The sequence below is a fragment of the Armigeres subalbatus genome, chromosome 3 (genome assembly GCF_024139115.2).
Source record: "Armigeres subalbatus isolate Guangzhou_Male chromosome 3, GZ_Asu_2, whole genome shotgun sequence".
NCBI classification, from domain to species: domain Eukaryota; kingdom Metazoa; phylum Arthropoda; class Insecta; order Diptera; family Culicidae; genus Armigeres; species Armigeres subalbatus.
Window position 1 is genome coordinate 127,649,083 of NC_085141.1, and position 22,100 is coordinate 127,671,182.

General features: G+C 42.2%; 2 protein-coding genes across 2 annotated transcripts; both read right to left on the reverse strand.

Annotated features, from left to right (window-relative positions):
* Positions 1-4,466: 4,466 nt before the first annotated feature.
* On the reverse strand, positions 4,467-6,354 carry LOC134219866 (uncharacterized). The gene is made up of 2 exons (XM_062698754.1): positions 5,878-6,354; positions 4,467-5,818 (listed from the first exon to the last, which is right to left on the reverse strand). Exon 2 carries the CDS (start codon positions 5,720-5,722, stop codon positions 4,472-4,474), a length of 1,251 nt encoding a protein of 416 aa, XP_062554738.1. The 5' UTR covers positions 5,723-5,818; positions 5,878-6,354; the 3' UTR covers positions 4,467-4,471.
* Positions 6,355-7,318: 964 nt separating this feature from the next.
* Positions 7,319-21,673, reverse strand: LOC134221976 (uncharacterized). Its single transcript, XM_062701134.1, has 3 exons — positions 21,525-21,673; positions 20,538-21,449; positions 7,319-8,947 (listed from the first exon to the last, which is right to left on the reverse strand). Exons 2-3 carry the CDS (start codon positions 21,378-21,380, stop codon positions 7,319-7,321), a joined length of 2,472 nt encoding a protein of 823 aa, XP_062557118.1. The 5' UTR covers positions 21,381-21,449; positions 21,525-21,673.
* Between the last annotated feature and the right edge of the window lie 427 nt (positions 21,674-22,100).

Below are 22,100 nucleotides of genomic sequence, written 5' to 3' on the forward strand. Positions count from 1 at the left end.
ATTAATGCAATGCATCGAGCCTGGGGCAACAGCTTGAGGATATTGACCGGCAACTACTTTCCATCGAGGAGGCGATTTCGCGGGCGCGGGATCAACACGTACCAGTAGTCCGTCAGGTAAGCAGAGCCCTAAACATTGACACTCTTACCAAAGATTTGATCCGTCTGCGGATTGCCAAACGAAGGCAATTCCAACGCACCAATCTGTCATCTTTGAAGACAGATTACAATCGCTTGACCAAAATTAATATCAAGTCCAGAATGGTTAAGCTCAGAAATAATGATTTTTCCAATAAGATCAGCGCTCTCCCTGTGTGTGCCAAGCCGTTCTGAAAACTGACAAAAATCTTGAAAACTAAACCACGTCCTATTCCACCGTTGATCCCCTTAGACAGCAATGGATCTATGGATCGCTTTATAAGATCTGTCGAGAAGGCTACTGAGATAGGCCGGCACTTCGTTAGTTTCCACAATCTTGGACAAAACATTATCAGTCCGCATGAAGCTGCTATCAGACAACATGCAAACAATATTGATCAACTTCCCAACGACTTCTCGGAGGAGTTGGCGATAACTTTCGAACTATGTCAAGACCTCCAAAAATATGAAGGCCTCAGGTTTCGACAATATTTTTAACTTGGAACTCAAGCGCATGAGTGAACCGTTTTTCGAACATCTTGCCATGATTTTCAAATCAATGCCTACGACTTAGCTACTTTCCCTCCACCCAGAAATCAGCCAAACTAATCCGAATCAAAAAACATGGGAAGGACCGAACCTCCCCCAAAAGCTATCGACCCATCAGCCTTCTCTCTGCGTTATCTAAGCTATTTGAAAAAGCGATTTTCAGCCGGCTACTCGAATCTGCCGAACAAAAATACATCTTGCTCGAGGAACAGTTTGGTTTTCGCCGTGGGCGATCAACCGTTCATCAACTGACCCGAGTTAAAAACATCCTCAGTCGGAACATGTATGTGTCCAAAACATCCGCCATGGCCCTGTTAGACGTCGAAAAAGCCTTCGACAATGTCTGGCATCATGGTTTAGTGTACAAGCTTCACAGGTACAACTTTCCAAGCTTACTAGTGAAAATCATTAAAAACTATCTGTCGTCAAGGATATTCCGAGTCTTCATCGGCGGAGCTATTTTTGATCCGCAACGCATCATCGCAGGCGTTCCCCAGGGCAGTATCCTCGGGCCCCTGCTGTTCAATCTGTTCACTTCTGACTTGCCAGCACTCCCAGGAGGAGGCACTCTGTCTCTGTTCGCAGATGACACATCCATCATCTACAATGGTAGAGTGATCAGAGCCCTCACATCGAAGCTCCAACGAGGCCTGGATGTCCTGACAGAATACTTCACCAGCTGGAAGTTTTGTATTAATGCGGTCAAGGCACAGACCATCCTTTTTCCCCACTCCCGATCTCCCAGACTTGTTCCGGCTGAAGATTGCAAAATCATCTTAAACGGCACACCGGTGGAATGGACCGACACTGCTGATTACCTTGGCCTTACACTAGACAAAATGCTGATTTTCAGACAGCAGATCGACAAAACTGTTACTAAGTGCAATCTATTACTCAAGTTGCTTAGGATCACTCTGCGAACGTTGTCAGATTTCTTGGCCGAACTGGTGTCAACGGCAAGTGAAGCGACTGGGATGGTCGATAGGCAACCGAATTCATCCGGTAATCGTCCTTTGAAGGCCAGATGAGGAAAGCAGAAAGAATACGAGAGCCACCTGCATGCACACGCTGAGGACTCTTCAAAGAAACCGGAATACACAAGAACGCCGTGTCCAGTTTGTCGACGTACGGATCATCGGCTGCGGAATTGCGATGAACTCCGAAAAATGGGCGTTCATCAAAGGCTGGAAGTGGTGAATCGATTCAAGCTGTGCCCTTTCTGCTTGAATGGCCACGGGAAAAGTAGGTGCAAGGCGAACATCCGGTGTAAAGTGGAGAGGTGTCAACGACCCGGCGATCACAACATAATGCTCCATTGTCCGCAGTAAGAGATGCGATCGGACTGCAACGCACGCAACGCAAGTGTGTGATGCCGTACGTACAGGTTTGTAGCATATTTTCGTATGGCGAGAATGGCTGGTAGCCGGTGCCGGTACAAAGTGTTCGTCGCAAACAAAATCGGCGAAATTTTATATAGAACGAGCCCCATGGAAAGGCGTTGGGTTCGTACGAGACTAAACATAGCAGACGACCTGGCGAAGTGGAAGATAAAGTAAGGGAGAGTATAGCTTTTTTTTAAAGAATCGTGAATTAACCCTAAGTTATTCCTGTCAAATTCGTTTTTCTCCTGTTTGATAAATCTTTTCATTTGTCCTACCCACGTCTCGGAAGGTAACCGCGCCTCTGCGTATATACAACACTCAACGCTAAGCCATTAATTGCTTTTTATTTGTGCTGTTTTGAACTTTTCTCGATACATTTCATAATTAACGAGAAAGGCATCATCATCGCTAGGTGGAATAATATGGGTTTTTAATATTAAATAAGGTTCATCACTTAGAATTTAAAAAAGCTGTTATTAGTAAAATAAAAATAATAAAGGCCATCAAGCTGCCATGTTGTATATACAATGTAGGGGTGATCGGGGCAATATGGGCCACCTAAGGAAATCATTCCAAAAAGCACCAATATACTCAAAAAATCAATTTCCAAATGCAGTTGGCTTACGCTTAGGAATGCTCCTTTCCATATTAGGTCGATAAATGATAACATAATTACTTTATTAACTATTTAAAAACATGTTCAAAAACCAATACATTTTCATGTGTCTCCTATGTATTCGGGGCAATATAGGCCACCATAAGGGGCAGTATGAGCCACCCATCTTGTAGTGGTAACAAGAAGTGAAGAAAAAAAATAAAATAAAATTTAATACGAATTACGATTTGTCTTCTATATTTCATAAAAACCTACATTGAAAGAATTAATCTATGATGCAAGAAATGTAAGTTTTCCCCTTCTGTGTTTCACCCGCTGCGTATTCCACGACTAATGAATTGGGGCGGAGTTATCTCCGCTAGACGTTGCTCCGCTCCTAACCGGTGACAAACAAGCAGTGATGCAAATAAAACAAGCCGCCTTCTGACTCACGCATTCATTCAACGGACGGACAGCGAGACGAACACATCGTCTCCCAGCAGCATCAGCTGCAGCAGCAAGGGTCGAGCAATCCCCTCCAGCCAGTCGGCTATAAAACCAACGGGCCATCGGCGGTCCGCGTCATTCAACGGACGGACAGCGAGACGAACACATCGTCTCCCAGCAGCATCAGCAGTAGCAGCAAGGGTCGAGCAATCCCCTCCAGCCAGTCGGCTATAAAACCAACGGGCCATCGGCGGTCCGCGTCATTCAACGGACGGACAGCGAGGCGAACACATCGTCTCCCAGCAGCATCAGCAGCAGCAAGGGTCGAGCAATCCCCTCCAGCCAGGTCGGCTACAAATCCAACGGGCCATCGGCGGTCCGCGTCATTCAACGGACGGACAGCGAGGCGAATACATCGTCTCCCATCAGCAGCAGCAAGGGTCGAGCAATCCCCTCCAGCCAGGTCGGCTACAAATCCAACGGGCCATCGGCGGTCCGCGTCATTCAACGGACGGACAGCGAGGCGAATACATCGTCTCCCATCAGCAGCAGCAAGGGTCGAGCAATCCCCTCCAGCCAGGTCGGCTACAAATCCAACGGGCCATCGGCGGTTCGGGTCATTCATCGGACGGACAGCGAGGCGAACACATCGTCTCCCAGCAGCAGCATCAAGGGTCGAGCAATCCCCACCTTCCATCTTGAGTTGATGGAATAATTTTCTAAGGGTTTGGTACCGAGCCTACGAAAGAGTTAATTGAAAAAACGCAATAATTTTCTAAACTGCTGATTATTCATTCAGTTGTAAGAGCGATAGACATCAAACATGAATACGACTCAGACTGGAACTTCCCAAACATCGCGTCTTCCCAAGGAAGGAACCTCAAATCACGACACATCTGTAACATTGGTTTTTATTGTAAAAAGTGCCTTAATGAATAAATTTTATTTTTCTTATATTTTTTTGAAAATAGTACAGTTTATTTCATAAAAATTCAATTGCAAATTGCTTTTAGTTTAATTAAAAAAACATTGTTTAAGGTGGTTATACAACAAAGCCACAAATCGGCCATCTTGGAGACCACGTGCTTTTTCTAATGATTTTTCAAGAGCACGAATTGAGAGAACCACAACGCCCATGGGGATGAAATATTCGTAGATCGTCTGCTTACTTATGCTAAACAATCGACTTCAATTTCAGCATTGTACGAAAATTATTATGCTAGATTTGCACTTTTGATAATAGGAGTAGAAAACCGCGTGGTGAATTTAAAATTCACCACTTGGCTTGATTGTATAATCACCTTAATTAAAAAAACTTTCGAAATTACATCGAATTTATAGATTGAAACGCAACATTTCATTCAACATGGACACATGTTTCCATCGCAAGTATGGACCCAAGTATGACAACGATGACACTGGTTCCATTTTTCGCCCTCAAATGAAGAACTGAACTGATCCCCGCAAAGACAGCATAGACTGTCATGTGGAACATTCTCTTTATCCTGTTTTTTGCGCTTCTTTTCGGACTGAATTTTAGAGCTGCGTTGACCTTTTCTGATCTGCTTGATTTCCTTATTGGCCTGCAATGTCTTGAGGACTTCTCGATTCGGGCTCGATGTGAGAATAGATGCCTTTTCTGTTTTCCTTTTCGACATTCTCTTCCTGTGGCGCGATTTCGGTAACGGACGAAGCGAGAAGGGAGATACAGTGAAAGAACCTTCCTTGGCAGTTGACAAGGATGACACCGATGACTGTGAATATCCGGTTCCAATCAGCATGTTAGATTGCGGTGTGACCTTGAGTGGCGTCTGTGTTTTGTAAGAGAAAGATGTGACGTATTCTTCTGGGCCGAACCCGTAAAACGGACTTTCGTCATCAGTAATGGAAAACTTAGGAAACTTCGTAGATCGCTCAAATAACGACACCATCTGTGCTGGCGAAGGTGCATTGGCGGGTGCTGTGAAAGACGACCTGGCACCGGGATCGATGAGAGCGGCTGCTTCTTCTGGATCTATAACACTGTTCTCCATAAAATCCGAGAGTTCTATGTCCGTAACAGTAGCTGGGACGAAATCGCTGTCGGAAAATGTAAATCGGTTGAACGGAACTATTCCGGTCTTACGAAATCCACTGATCGCTACTTCCGACCTCGCAGCACGATGGTATGCCGTGGCTAATAGAGAACTCATTTCATTTAAGGTCACCACTTTTCCTGGCTCATCCTTCAGGTAGTTTTCGATGGCTTGTGAAAAATATGTTTTAAATGGTCCCATAAAGCTTACGTCCAGGGGCTGTAATTTATGGCTACAGTGGGGCGGCAAGCTTAATACGTGTACATTGCATTCTCTCGCTCGGTCAATGAATTCAAGATTTTTTGTATGGCTGCTATGACCGTCGAGTATCAGCAGAACAGGATCCTCTGCCGACGGTTTTGTATGCCGGATGAAATGTTCAAACCATTTGTTGAAGCCCTCCGCTGTCATCCAACCGCTGGGATTGCAGGAAAAAACAGTCCCTGGAGGAGCACCTAGCTTCAGCTTGTCTGTCATCCTAACTCGTGGGAATATCACAAAAGGTGGTACAAAGTGTCCGGTTGCTGACATACACATGCAGGCAGTGCTCAACACTCCCCTTTCAGCTGAAGTCAGACAGCCTACCTGCCGCCTTCCCCGTAAAGCTAGCACCTTGGAACGCTTGGGCTGGACCTGTAAAAGAAAAAAATAATTTTTGTCTCAATGGACAACAAAACTAAAATATGTATTACCGGAACGATGGAAGTCTCGTCTACGTTATAAATTCTGTAATCCGGTATATTCTTCAAACGGATGGTATCTTCAAACAAATCGAAGAATTTTCCCACAGCTACACGGTTAAACCCTTGTGCTCTAGCTGCCGAAGTTGCTTCCGGTGACCTTAGTGAAATTTGTGGGTGGCGCTTGCGAAATCCACTTAACCAATCGTTTCCAGCAAGCTTAGAGAATTTGTTGAATGGATGATTTATACCGTTTTTCTCGGCTAAATCGAAGGCCAGTTGTCGTATTTCTTTTATTGTTATTCCATAGAAACTTTGTTCTATGAACAGGATATACTTCAGCAGTTCCGATTCCTGCTCCGCCGTAAACACGCATGAAAACGCACCAAGGTGACGAATCTGCGACGGATGAACACCATCTATATAGCGGAGCAAAGTTGCTCTTGGAATACGATAAACGACTGCAGCACGCCGAATTGATAAGCCACTTTTTACCACTTCAACGATAAGGTACAGGTTGTCCTGTGACCATTTCTTCCGTTCCGATCGCCTTTTGTAAAACCGCACCATGATAGAGATAAGACAAACCTTGTTGATGTTTTTACTTTTTGACAACTCAAATTTGAGATTATATTATGAAATAAGACTGCTCGAAGTAGGTAGTATGTCCATACTGCCGCATACAGAACAGAAGTGAAAAAAATCTTGTTTTAATGTAAATTTAGTTTATTATGATCTCAATTACGTGCACAAAATGTCCAGTGATAGTGTGAATATCAATTATTATGTAAGTTTTATCCGAATTGCCGGTTGTTATTCTTCGAAAGCTTATTTTGGAATCTCAAATCTTATAGCAATTTTCCGTTGGTAGCAGAAGTTCACTATTTGTGGATTATTTTCCTTTCTCAATCGAATTTTGATATAGTTTTCACAGTAAGCCAACTTTGAAACATTCCTCTCAATATCCTATGGCAAATATTTAAAAAAAATCATGCTATAACGGCCAAATTAAGGCCAAATTGCCCCGTATGTTCATATTGCCCCTACTGTCCCTTTATTATATTATATTATGTATATTAACATAGCTTCCGCCGCTATATTCAGACGCGCATTCATTCGGGTCAAATTTGTTTAAAGTCGCACCCAACACCAGGACTAAGCTAGTGCGCTTTAAGCGGCACACAGTCGCTTTGATAGGGCCTGTTTACGGATACTTGCTGCTTTTTATAGAAGTTCAACAGAGCCGGCCAGATCTTTATTGTCTGTCGAAAACGCCGTGAATATCAGGTCCCAACGCACCATCTGTGTATCGACTTCAAGGCGGCAATGGCAAGGCAATTTTTGTGCTACTCAAGCAAAAAAGTTCGGACAGAGGCTTATTGTTCTTAGATTCATATGTAAATGACTTTCTTCCAAATGAACAACACGAAAAATTAGCTTAATATTATTTATTCTACCTGATTTCTCCCTGACTTAAAACCTCACCTTCATCGGATAGGGATTTTCTAATTCTCGTGAAACCATCGGATGACTTGTCCGATATGCTGCATATCTCCCTGCTCAAATCATAAGCTTTCATTGAAGCAGAACTGGAATACCCATCACTTTGACGAGTATCGCCAATCATCCAACTTGAGCTTGGACTCACATTACCATCAGTACTGCCAGCACTTTCGGAACCGCTTGATCCATCCCATGAGGCCACTGAACCAGGCGAATGTGATCGCATGCTGAATGAACCCATTAAAGGAGCTACATTACTATCGCTGAACCTGCTAACAGAGCGGCTACATGATTGGAGAAACTTTTGGGCAGCACGTTCGGCAACTCCTCGCGGTGAAGTGGGAGCTTTCTTGAAGCTTCGATTCCGCCCATCTTCACAAATCTTCTGAATTGTCTTCGAATATCTTGGATTCTGCTCTAAAACCGCTCGTTGGAAAGCCTTCTGGTCGAAGCTTGGTTCTCGATCGAATGTATCTAGCTCGGGATGACAACCGAAAAAACTGCACTCTGTCGTAGTTCCAGCATTTGAAAGCGGCTTCAAGTGATCAAGATGATCGGGTGGACTCCTCTTAAAAACCGTACCGTCCATTTTTTTCGTGAAACGCTCTTTCAGTGTTTCGATTTGCTTAAGATTTTGTTCACAGTTGCGTGTGATTTGTGTGATGTTTTGCGTTTCCCCGGCAATTACCTCCATATTCTGCTTTAGGATGTCTAAATTTTCCGTTAACTGATTTCCAAGCTTCATGTTCTCCGATTGTACTTGAATGGCCGACTTCCAGATACGGAGATTTTCAATAAATTTCGAAGGGCCCGTCATGTCAGCGCATGTATCGATTGTGGGGTCATCATCAACGACAGATTTCGTTGGAGGTGTTTTTGGAGGACTTATTAGCATGCATGGTGGTGAAGGTACTTGCAGTTTGATGGATTTTTTCGCAACGGCTTCATTCAACCGCTGGGGTAATTCTTCATCGTACTTTTTTGAACACACATTTTTTACCTGTTTGCCTTTACCGATGGGCTTTTTTGTGGACTGAAGAATCAACAAGCTTTGCAAATCGTTTGCGGTATCACTATCACTCGAATCTGATTCCAGTATGATTCCGTCCAGGCTATTATCTGAACTAGAAACTAAAATTTCATGAAACCTTTTCTTGCTTGGATTTGTTAGTGGTTTGGGTATATTGAGGAACGGTTGTAAGTAGCGATTCACATTTGAATCAATCGGCTCATATTCTTCAATAACAGTTGTTGGTTCATGCGTTTTGTGAGCATCTTTTGAATCAACTTTAGTGTTATCCATTTTTTCATCATCTGGAGGACTCTGGGTTTGTTTGGATAGTTGCATGCTGCCGTGTTTCACTTCTAAGTACATCAAGTTATTGGGTTTGCGTTGCCCATCTACACTTCTAGTCGCATCCGAAATATTGATCCTGCATGTTTCTTGAACCTGTAAGCTGGCTTTCCAATCTCCTTTGATACTGAGTACTGGAATCACGTGCTTCGTTATAGTTGGTTTATTCACTGTTTCCTCCTCATTTTGATCGTTTCTTTGTTCCTCTACGGGTTGTGCTGGGGGCTGAAATTGAAAGAAATTAAGCAATATTTGAATATACATAAATATTGGTATCTGCGTGAATTCTATTATACTACCCAGTTACCCGTTATGTCGGTGCCCTTCCATAAGACATTGCAAAAAAACAAAATCCCGATGCGGAGAAAGGCATGTTAAATACTGGATAATGCGTACCATCAATAGGACTTGCGCACCTAGAAGAATTAATAGTCCTTACCCGCTTACTCAGCAACTCCTGTCTCTACCCAATCCCAATTTGGTCGTATGATGACAGGGCAATGGCAATTTTTGCTGAGGTGCTAACCTGTTCGAGCGATTATTCACCAAGAAGGTTGGCACATGGAGCTCGAAATATTGGACCTGAACAAATTCTGGAGCCGAGAAGTTCATTTCCTACTTAGCGCCCATGCACAGGTGAAGCCCAAAAAATGGGAATCAGAATGAGAGCTTTGCAAGATTCAAAGCACAGTTTTGAAACCTTATAATCACAAAGAAATAGACGTCTTACTTAGAACAAAATGCAATTATAATTATCGTCACGGGAACATGATGTCCGGAATCAAGACCCCAAAAGTCGGAGGCCACTGCTCCGTTGTTCACAACTCGAATTCTGGAACTTCGACGAGCTTACCGATGGAATTGGCTGCTCGATTGGCCGGGATGCCGGCGGATGTGGTAATTGGATTTGTTGAACACGGTGATGACCGGTCCTGGTGGGATCGCACGGCGTAGGAGGTTTCCCAGTCCGAAGGTCAAATCGCCGTTCTTCGGTGGTGCTCGTTGAAAACTCTAAGTTTGGCGGTATTCGACGTTGACGGTTCTACCGGACTCGTTGATTTGATAACTGTGTTCGATAACGGGCGTAGTTACCGGCGTTCGCAGGGGTTGGGGGTTGGATGCTAACTGGGTCCCTTTACCGGAATCGTTGTTCGGTTCGCTGTATTCGTCGTCGGAATGGTTTGCGGCGTGTCGTTTAACGATGACTCTGGGATTCGACAGATGAGTCGCTTTGCACCGGCGGCACGTTCTCTGCAAAATGGCGTCGGTGAGCTTTGTGTGCGTAAATGGCACGTGTTGCTGGCTCCCAGCTGGTTCTTGGCTTGAGATGGGCTCTCTGTCTAACCTTTGTCCTGTGAACGATAGCAGTCTCCGAGCTTCCGCTCCGGGTACCGTACAAGAAAAGGCCCATACCATACCTGCCGGACTTGCTCGTGGATGTACAGTTGAGCATACCTAGCCATAGCCTGCGTCACGCTGATTTACTCGCTGTCCCAACCCACCGAACAACGTACGGATACAATAATCCCTTTAGCTCCTGCCTTAGAGCTTTTAATAATGTTTGTAATTTGTTTGATTTTAATGTGTCCAAGTATTGTTTCAAATCTAGAATAAGGAACTTAGAATAAGAGTAGTCTGTACGATCCAATCGAAGACGAATAAACAATTAAACAATTAAACAATAAAGCCTGTCCACGTTAAATTTCGGACACCCATCATCCAACGCGATTTTTGAAAATTTTCATAAACCACTGAGAAGATCAATTTACATGACAGCTGAATCTCTTCGCTTTATGTGATACTTCCAGCATATTTTCATTTTGTCCAAATTGATAAAATGGCTACAAATCATTTGGACATTATCTCAGTGTCCGAAATTTAACGTGGACAGGCTTTACAATGAGTAACTTAAATTTGTTCCTAACTGAACCAAATGATTCTCTCTTGGTTTACATTCAGTTCCAAGCTCCTTAACGGAACTTCAAAGTTCCCTTTGGCGCTCCCACCATACACAAAATTACTTAAAATTCGGGCTGATTAAGCTAAAACATTCCATCTAATCAGTACTTCTGGTTGCTTGGGTATACAATTCCGTTTAAAAGAACTACACGCTGACTTTAAACTATCCTACTTTTCAATAGATTTAATTTTCCTTTAAGCATGACACGCACTACTACTTTCTTTGGCGGTCAAAGATTCAGACGGTCCCACAGACAGGGGAACGTACCACGAAACTTCCATCCGACTAATAATTCAAACGGCGTCACTCCAAACCGTGAGAGAGGTCTAACCTTGTTATGATTGTGAACATAATTATTGAGTGCCAATCTCCAATTAGAGCTGTCCAACTTTGATGCAGCCAGTGCTTCTTTCACACCTTGGTTCTGCCTTTCAATCGCCCATTGGATTGGGGAGTCAAAGGTATCGATTTCTGAACTGCGATTCCTCTGTTTTGCCACGTGTTGATGAATTTATCGCTTTTGAAAGGTGGCCCGTTGTCACTTTGTATGACCAACGGGTACCCCCAAACAACAAAGATCTTATTCTAGGCCTCGATATTAGATTCTGCTGTAATTTTTTTCATTTCCGTAACATGTAGGTATCTGGAGTATGTGTCAACTACAAACAGGAACTCCCTGAATCCAAATTCTTTTTCCGTGAAAAAGTCAATCTGCAGAATTTTCCAGGGACCTCTGGGTAGTTCTCTGCTCGTCAGGGGAATTGGTGGGTTCTTTCTTGACAACAACAAACAAGTTTCACAAGATTTCACGTATTTCTTAATTTCACTACTTTTGCCAGACCACCAGAAGTATTCTCTCATTATTCGCTTTGTGGATGATATGCCCATATGGCCTTGATGGGCTGAATGAATAGCTCTTTGACGCAATACTAGTGGTAGAACCACGCGATCATTTTGAACACCAAATCTCCAAGCGTACGAAGATTTTAAGCTTGCGATTCATATTGTCAAAGTCCGGTGTCCCACAATCCGGTTTCAAGCGCCAGCCTAACGCTATGCAGCGCGTCATCGTGTTCTGAGAATGATTCTACTTCCTCCCATGTCACTCCATCGCAGCTGCGTCGAGAAAGTAAAGCAAGTGCTTGTGTTCCGCTTCGTCGTCAAATGATACATTCGGTGGATTCTGTACAACAAGTCTGAAAAGTGCATCGGCCAGATTCAGGTTTCCTGGGATTCTTTTCACAAGGCTGCAATCCCATTATTCCGCCCTAGTTACTGCTCGTTTGCCAATTCTATGAAGACCCCCGAATATAAATTCGTTGGCTTCGGCATCCGTTCTTATTGTGAACGTTATGCTCATCAAATACATTGAAAATTTCTCGACTCCCCATACAACAGCCAAAGCCTCCTTATGCGTTTGGGGATACTTTTGCTCTGCAATAGTGAGGGTTTTTGATGGAGAAGCTGCACTTATTGGTCCTCATGGTGCATGTGCGTGCTTAGACTCAGCAGAATATCTGCAGTGGATCACTCGGGAGGAGTATAGGCGACATGACAGGAAGTCGGATGGTAGCGTAAATAGATTTTGGTGGCAGCATCAGGAAGAAGCGAGCCTCAATGAAGAAAAGAAGAAGAAACCTAGTTCAAGCAGCTGCAGGAAAAAGGATGGATAAACGGGATGCGGAATTACAACGATTATGGAAGATGGAGCGGGAAGTCATCGATATAAAAGAGTGTTTCAAGCAGAAGCAAAGCAGTTTCGAGGCAGAAACAAACAGCATTGTTCTAGCAGTGGCAATGCAAGCGACGGATCAACCACCCGGAGCCATGAAGGTACAGGTAACGACCCACCGGCCTAAGTCACTGCCCCGGTAAGTACACCACATTACTAAATCCACCTCCCTTTAACCCAATGGAACTCGATGACTACTTCAATTAACTATCGATCACAGTATATACTAATGAATTGCAACTCTACCAATACTTTCCCTATTCTCCCTAATACCTAGCAACTCTCACAAGAATAACGATAGATTATTACTATGCTTGGCACCTCTCATGAATCAGGGTTATATTTTTGTCAGTATGCCCATCGACGTAACAAATTGCGTCAGAACATGTAACCTCTAGATAACTCCATTAGCTTATTTGGGGACCCTATATACAAATGAATTGCAATTGCCTAACATAAACTTAATAGCAGTTGTTAATATAAAATGACGGTTTGACGTCGTCAAGGTCAAATTCAGTCTTATAATGCAGTCATCTATGCCAGATCTGTTGCGGAAACTCGATAGGATGCTACCAGTTAGGTTGATGATAATGATGAAATGGTATGTAATAATACAAATGTATGCCTTATATCCAAATTATGCCTAATTTCTATATCGAGCCTCTGATTTGAAAAGAAAAGTTGGGAGAGTGAAATTTCCGACTACTAAGTATAAATATTTATTTCATATATTTAACACTAGCTGGAAAGAGATTTCTTCGTCTTCTTGTTTGTTACGAGTGTTTTTTTTCTTGCAAGCTCCAAGATATTTTCAACGGTCACAGTCTTATATTTAAATATCTAGGGTAATTGATCCGATAGTCGTGGGTGTTCCTATAGTTGCGGTAGTGTAGTTTTTATCAAATATACGCAAATAACGCAGCAACCCACATTGTTTATCAATTGGTTGACCTGTCATTAAGTGAAAGAGCTGAAAACTGTTTTGGATTTACTATAAATCGGTAAAATATCACTGAAATACTGTAATTTATTCTCTGCATTGTACCAATAGTTGCGGTAGTGTTCCCATAGTTGCGAGTCCCTTATGAAAATAATGAGATTCGCAACTATAGGAACACGAATAAGAAAATATCGCAACTATTGGAACATTGCACCAATAATTGAGGATTCATTTTAGGTAATAATGACAGGAGCTGCTGCCATCGGAATATTTTCTACTAAAAATATAAAGAGGAACTTTCGAATGCACAATTTAGGTAAGCGAAATAAATTATAGCTTCTGTGCATGCGAACAAACAGTGGTGGAACGTGCTTAGTTCCTCCACTATTGGGTCATTTACCCTACCTACACGCCTTTTCTTTAAACTGAATTTTTAAAACCTAATTTTCAGTGGTTTTACATGGAACTTCATCTAGTTTTTTTTGTTGCAATCGGTCATGGAAGTCATGTTTTTTAAGGCATTGATCGTCGTTTTAAAAATGATCGAAGATCTTGTATCGTGATTCTTCTTAATTTATTAATTGATCGTGTTAAAGTGTGCGTCGATTCGGTTGAAGTTCCGCGTTTCTTGGTATGCAAAAGTTACTGAGCTTACATTGTGCGAGATTTTCTCTTAATTGCGAGGCAATCCAGGTGATTAATAAAAGTTGATAGAGTTCATTAGTGCGCGTCGGTTCGGTCGTAGAAGCGCGATTCTCAGTATACAGAAGCCACCGAACCTGCATTGTGTTAGTTTTTTTCTTCGTGGTGATATGGAAGGTGAAAAAGTTCTTAAACTAGTGTTCGTTTGAAAGTAGAACGGTCTCGAGACCACGGTTCTTTGTTCTGCTTTGTGCGTTAAGTTATTTAAATTAAGTGCGCGATCGGACGTTTTTGTTTAAAACAGAACGGTCTCGAGATCACGGAATTTTTGTTCTACTTAGTGCGGTCAGTAATTGAACTAATTAGTGTGCGATAATCAAACTACACGTTATACACAGCATACCGTTTACCAAGACGAGCCCTGCTACATGCCCTACCCCATATATCCAACATCCCAGTGATTTCTCGTGGAAGTGCAGATGACTCGTCGGCTTCCATCAAAGCGAGTATCACGTCAACATTTTCCCACCCATTCCTTAATTGACCTGCATTCGGACACGGGCGGCGCTGGTATTGCTTTATATTGGGTCACCAGTTTTTACACATTGAAGATGACGTTAGTCCCAAACGTCATCTGTTGGTTCCCTGTGTAATTACAGCTGACCTGGCAATAACGGAGTAGCAACCGTGGGCGGTCAATCATGCTCATGCTCATGCTCATGCAATAGTGAGGGTTTTGATGCGCAAGCAATAACACGTGGATTATTCTCCTTGTCGAACTGCACTAACACGGCTCCTAATCCATATGTCGACGCATCGACGAACAACTTAGTCTCGTCATATCTGCTGTAGTAGCCTAATGTAGTTATTGCTTTCCATGAATCATTTTAAGGTATTCGAATTCTTCTTCTAGTTCCGAGTCCCAATAAAACCTTCCTGATTTCGCCAACTCTCGCAATCTCCATGTCCGTTGTGCACGGTGAGGAATAAATGTCTCGATGAAATTCACCAACCCCAAGAAACTCTTAACTTCCGCCATGGTTTCTGGGCTCCGAAAGTTCTTGTGTTCAACGATTTTTTCCTCTGCCAATTTCCAGCCTTCCGCAGATACGACGAATCCTAGGAAACCGATCGACTGTTTCCCAAATCTACATTTTTCCTCGTTTTTCAAGATTTCTATCGTGTTCTTCCTTGGTTTTGCCGAAGATCATGATGTCGTCCAGATAGTTTATTACCCTTTCACATCCGGAGAGTATGACAGTTTGTAACACTTCCTGAAATATATCAGGAGCGTTACAAAGTCCAAATGGTAGCCTTTTATACCGGTATATACCATCGCCCGTGAAGCAGTTAGTTAGATGACGAGAATTTCGGTCCAATTCGATATGAAAGAATGCACTTTTCATGTCCACGGTTGAAAACCATGTGGCACCATGAAGCTTCATCAAAATCGACTCGAAAGTTGGCATATTGAACGGTGTTCTATGAACTGATTTGTTAGGGCCTCTCGAGTCTATTACTTATCGTATGTCATCTTTGCCTTTAGGCACTACAAGCAATGACGAACAAAACGAGCGATCCATGCCCGGTGTGACTTTCTCGATTATTCCCGATGACAATAAATCATCAAGTTTCTGCTTGGTCAATTCCTTGAATGCAGTTGGGATCTGGGTGTACAGGTACACATTCCGTGACGATGGCATTTCCGTATTGTCAAGGTAACGGGAGGGATGTTGAATTTGAAGAATTCTGAGAGATGAGCTGCAGGTTTCAAATGACAAATTGTTCGCTCATGCTCCGGCAGTTGTTCTAAACATACTGGAACATTTACTCCTATATCTAGCACGCTGTACCGAATTGCTCGCATTTCCTCCACAACATAAAACTTTTCGACCATCACTGGTCGATCTTCAGAAATGAACAACTCCGATGAGAATACAGCAATAACTTTTATCTGCTCATTGGAGCCATAGCTTTTTAGTGGTCGATCGGTTTTGGGACTCATTGTTATGATTTTCGAGGATGCAAAATTGTCGGAAGTTATTTTATCGAAAGACAACTTGGTCACGGTATTCACTTGGGCACCTGAATCGATCATAAATTCAACATTTATTCCCGCCACCTTTGCGTTGAAGAGGGACATGCCAGTTGACCTCGTCCGAGTGCTGTGATTCTGTACGTTGTATATTCTTTGAATGCTTTCAAGATTTTGAGACTTGGGTGGTGAGTCCTGAAAGTTACACGATTTCTTCATTTTCTGGCGAATTTATCGAATAAACCATTCTGTAGCAACGTTATTATTCATGAACTACCAAGAAATATGAAGAAGCAGGATTGATAGAATGAAAATAATAAATTTCAATGAACGTTATTTCATATTATTACACAAATCCTAATATCATCATATTTTGGGTTTTCGTGAAAACATATAACAATAATAATGTATATACCAGTAACGTACTACATTCAATTCATATCTCTTTTTATTATTTTATTTGCAATGCTCTTTTATATATTCCAATTCATCGTACCAAAATTAAACAAATGAGGAAATCTATTAGAACTGACTGATTCGAGAACATCAAGCCCCGCCGTTTTTAAAATGAGAAAAAAAATATTTTAGGATTTGTTGCGCTACTCTGGATTTTCTGATTTCCGTACCTCATTGGTAATCTCCTGCTCCTCCGATGGGTTTGCAATAGCAGCAATTTTCTTTGGATCACCACGATCTTCCAGGTCGGCTGGTCGCTTCCGCGATCTGTTTTGAGCTTTTCATTAGGTGCCGAACAAACACGAGCTATGTGCCCAATTCGTCCACACGTATGGCATAGTTTGTCGGCATTAGGACATGAAAATGTTGGTGATATACACTGCCGCACCTCCAGCAGGTAGTACGACGTTGGCTGCGCAAAACACCTTGATTGAAATATCTCGTTCCACTTCTAGAACCACCAGTGCCTCGTGGGTGTCCAATACCACGCCAGTTTCCGCGGAAATTTCATGTACTTCCGTGCACCTGCTGAGGGCTCCTGGAAACCAGTGCGAGAGTTGCCGTGTCGGAATGGCTCTGTGCCCTCTGAAATTCTTCCTCGTTCGCCTTCTCCAACTCTCGATCACGTACTAGGTCAATGAGATCTTTCATAGTACCATGTCTGACCCAGTTCCTGTGTGCTAACACTCGTATCCTACAATCATTAGCACCCTTTGTGATCACTCTTACAACCGCCTCCATTTCCTCGTCCACACCGTAGTTGCAGAGTTTTGCTGCATTAGCAACTCGACGGACGAATTCGATGCTCGATTCGGTTTGTGACTGACACAAATTCATGAGCTTTTCTCTGTGATAAAATATAAGCTCTGGACCCGAAATAATCGTCCAACCGCGCTATAGCGTTGGGTTTCTGAACGCTCATCGGGCATTCCGGGCGTCGATTCAGTCGTGTTGAATGTTTCGCGGAGCTTAGCACCTGCCTTGATTCGAAAACCCCAAATTTTGCTCGCTCATCGGCCGAATTGACCAGCTGTAATGAGGCAACTATAGTTTCCTTCCAGAACTCATAGGCTCGCTTGTCGATTTCCGATTCTCCTTCTGTAGGTACACACTCCGGTATATTCAAGGTACCTAAAGTCCAAATATTCATTGTAGAGAGCAAAAGGACTCGTTCCTTGAGTCAGACACATCTTCCCGCATCGTACTTGTACGTGGATGACGAAGAGTGTCACCTAAGCCTTGATCTGCTGAGAGTCGAGCTACCTGCCCTCGAAAAAATATTTCGTTCGACAGCTTCCTTTAATTCTTTCATGAGCCTTTTCTTTGAAAATTTCCTGAAAAAAAGGGATAATTCGACACGGTTGTTTCATAAGGGCCAATGTCGCAAACGTAAACAATGCCTTTTCCTGCAAATTCCTGGTGGAACATTAGAGCTAACGGCTGCGCCACTGTCGTAAACGGATGGAGAACTGTGCAGTTCTTCTCCTTCATCAAGTTCTTCCTCTATACGTTCATCCGAGAGCAGAAGCGCTCCGGATGAATCGTCATCACCGTAATATACACACTCTAAAAATGAACTACTCAAAATTGAGTCGAATCCGACTAATTTTCATTAAAAACGGGACAACTCAAAATTTGAGTAAAAGATACTACTTCAATATACTACTACTACTAGATACTACTCCCCCACCCCTTGAAGTCGCTTCACTAAGAACTCGTCTCTGGCCCTCTTTTTCCGAACGAACCAAAACGTTTCATACGGAACATTTGGCATCCCTTCTGGATGGTGAAGAATCATTATATATTGTAGATCCTGTTGAAAACCGAACTGAGGTCTCGCGACAATCGCATTTTCTCACACTTCCGGATGTCGCAACTGCATCGTGAGTGAAGAGCGGAGCAGAATGGGTACGTTTGCGTGCGTTTTGACAGTTTTCCCATGGTAAAACTGTCAAAACGCACGCAAACGTATCCATTCTGCTCAGCTCTTAAGTGTGCACCTACACGGACAGATAAATCAACCCAAACTTTGAGTTTGATATACGCACTGATGAGAATATCGCAGAAAAAAAATACCCAAATTTAAGTAGTTTTCCCTTTCTTTCCCATGATTGATGTCAAAACAAGAGCTAGATGCAAACACCTCACCGGGGTTGCTCAGCCCAATAGCCCAAATTTGAGTAAATTCAATATTCTCAATTTTGAGTTGATCAAGGTCCGCTTTGGATAAATTAAACTCAGCTTTGGGTAAATTGATTACATGGGATTAAAGGCAAACTACCTAATGCCAGAAAAGTCATTTTACTCAAATTTGGGTTATTGAGTGCAAACAACCCAATTTTGGGTAGTTTTGGTTTTTTGGTTTTGTATGCCATAGTCACCATCGCGACGCGACAGTGCAATTTAACAGCCTGTTGATATTTTTTTTACGTGAGTCGCATCGCATCGCTCGTCCCGTTTACTCTAGTTTGCCCCTAGCTCTATTATGACAAGTGTGCTGCTTGGGTTGGTCATTGCGTTCCTGTATTATTGCCAAAACACTTGTTTTAACACAGCTGGATTTATTGGTAGAAAAGCTCGCCAAAACTTAATCAAACAAGTTTGGGGCTGTCCACAAACCACGTAGACTGAAATTTCACATTTTCAAACCCCTCCCTCCCCCCTAGTAGACTTTCGTAGACTTTTCCGAAACCCCCCCCCCCCCCCCCTTAAGTCTCCCTAGACTTTTCAAATTTTACAAAACATCATATGTGATTGGACAATCAAAATCGAAATCAAATTTAATCCTCTGTCCACTGCTCCTGAAACCAAACCTCCAAACCTCAATTTCTGTTGAATTCGATTCCTCCTAGAGGTGTGCACTACCGCTGCCGACACTTTCGGCGCGCCACTGCTCAAAATCTGTCACACATCTGACCTACAATTATTCACGCCGGTTCAAATTTGTATAAAACCGGAGAATTTTCAGAATTTCCGTGAAGAGTTAGAATTATTTTCCAAGGCAATTTTATGTTTAAATGGACATTCCGAAATATTTCCTGTGGAGTCTTGGAATGGTTTCCTACGTTTTTTTGTCTATCAAAGACTTTTCCGAATAATTTGCGGTGGAAATTATAGAGAATTTTCAGTAGAAATCTTGGTGAATTTCTCGTAAAAATTTCGAATAATTTTTCAAAAAAATTACAAAAGCTTTCTTACAAAAATGGCAAACATTTTTTTACGGAAACTCAAAGAGTTTTTGGTGGGATATTCAAATAATTTCTGGTGGAAATTTTTAACAGATTCTTTGGAAATTCCTAAGATTTTGCATCGATCATTCCAAAGAATTTGCACTAGTACTCCTGAAGAAATTGCCCTAAAATATACGAAGAATTTCCTATGGAAATTTCGAAGAATTTCGCTTATATATCCGAAGAATTCCTCAAAAATTCCGAAGAATTGCCGCAATTAAGAAAAAAATCCCAGGGACCTCCCAGAAAATCTCCAGTGAAGGGTTTCTCGCGGAAATTTTGAAAATTTTAAAGAATCACGAGGAAAATTAGAAAAAAATTAGCAATAAAATCCAAGTGGAATTTTTTTATAGAATACTCCGTAGAATTTTCCTGCTCAGCACAGAAGAATTTCCTGGGAATATCCATATAGGTTTAAGCCGTAGTTCAGACTATTACTTCAGTGAAATTCATTAGATTATTTCGATAAAGTCTTGCAAAAGTTTTTGGGAAGATCCTAAAAAAAATCGAACAAGTGAACTTTGCACAGAGCTTCTGTATAAATTGTTTTCCATAAAAATAAAAAAAAGTCTACGTAGACTTTTGGTATACCCCCCGTCCCCCTTCGTAGACTAACGTAGACTTTTTCGAAACCCCTCCCTCCCCCTCAAGAGGTTACGTGGTTTATGGACAGCCCTTTGACAATATACGAATGAATGCAATATTTGACAATATGGAAGAATGAAAATACAATATCCTTTTACTAATTTTAATGCACGAAAATTGTGAAAAATCATGAAACTCGAACAAAATTTGTGCTTTCTAATGATTGGCTTCTTACCTCTGCGTTCTCATTGATTGTGCAGCTTGAAAGTCCTTCCGATAGGTGTACAATTTTCAACTCTTTGCTGTGACTAATTTCCGCTGGCCGTTTTTGCTCCGCAATGATATCACTTTTCTTTATCCGTTTGGGAAAGATGCTTCGTTCGGAACTTTCGTACGACAGCTCTGGGTGCTGCTGTTCCCACAGTTGGGAAGGACTAAGTTTGCTGGAGTAGAATCGGTAGATTTTTCCAGAAGTTTTCGGCGTAGCAGGCTTCTTGATGATCGGTGGCGTACGCGAAGAATTTGGCTCCGCAATTAGCGCATTATTGTTGGTTCGGTTGACAGTCTTTTGTTTTATGAAATTGATATTCACGCCAACATTCCTCACCTTCTTCATCTCAGCCGAAGGGGGTTGATTATTCAGTTGATTTTTCTCCGAAGGCTTGCTGCTGTTCAAAGTTACCAATTTGGTTTGCATTTTGGGAACTTTTTTGATGATTTGAATCGCGGTGGCGCAATTTGCCCCCGCTGATTCCTTAGTTTTATTACCACCAATCCATTTTGGTGGCGTGTTCACTTTCTTATTGCTTTTCTTTTCACTTCTCACACATTGCACACCGTGTTCATGTGAATGTACGATCTCAGATAATCCAATTTCGTTTTTAGTTTTTTCAACGAACTTTTTCGAGTACGCAATAAGGTCATCAACGTCCTCATCTCTAAACACAAACTCACTTTTATCGTGGACACTGTCGCCGCAAATGCCAATTCTTGAAATTGGCGCATTTACCGATGGATAGTACAGCTTATCAATTTCTCTGTACAGATCCTTGAAGGCTTCTGTCGCCTCGTCGTCCATAGTAGACGCAGTATGAAGCACGTGCTACCGCTGCCACCGCTCGGGTACATTTAAGATTCAAACACAACACTAATGGATATCATAACAACATAACCAGGTGAATAAAAAGATACGAGGGGAAATTTATTACAGTTGAAATATTACCTTAGGTGGTGGTACTTAATAGTTTATAGACAGCAGGATACGGTAGCGGATATTTTCACGGTCGAATGCAGTTGCATTTTCCTGAGCATCGCCTTTCCATGCTCGAGTATAGGTACTTGGCCCTCGTTGAATACTCGTTTGTTTGTAAACTGAAACCATGGTAACCCCCAAAACAAGTTCAAGACGGTCAAGGTGTGCTGAAAGGTATGCCGGTACTTGCTAGGTCGCATCTGGTCGCATGTAGGAAACTCCCTTTTGGGTTTCGTCACTTCATGAATAGTGTTGGTGTTATTTTGCTTCATTTTCATAAAACAATCAGACTCTGTTATTCAGTTTATTCATTTTTATGAACTGAAATTATTTACTTCAATACATATTAATACGCATCATTTTCACATGGAAATTAAGGAATTAAACCAATTACATGATTTTTTACTCATTTATCATTAATGGTCGACTTAGTAAAATAAAATCAACTTCTGTGCTTTTTTGCTAATGAAAATCTTCTTCTATATGGCCGGGATTCTGCCAAATCGCACTGAGCGCCAACCAAAAATTACCCATTTTTCTTCGCAA

Bases quoted from the DNA above. Each gene is read 5' to 3' on its own strand.
- LOC134219866 (XM_062698754.1), bottom strand. From the start codon at position 5,722: ATGTGTATGTCAGCAACCGGACACTTTGTACCACCTTTTGTGATATTC.
- LOC134221976 (XM_062701134.1), bottom strand. From the start codon at position 21,380: ATGGACGACGAGGCGACAGAAGCCTTCAAGGATCTGTACAGAGAAATT. The intron at 8,948-20,537 runs GTAAGAAGCCAA...TTTCAATTTCAG, and splicing joins CAATCAATGAGAACGCAGAG to CCCCCAGCACAACCCGTAGA.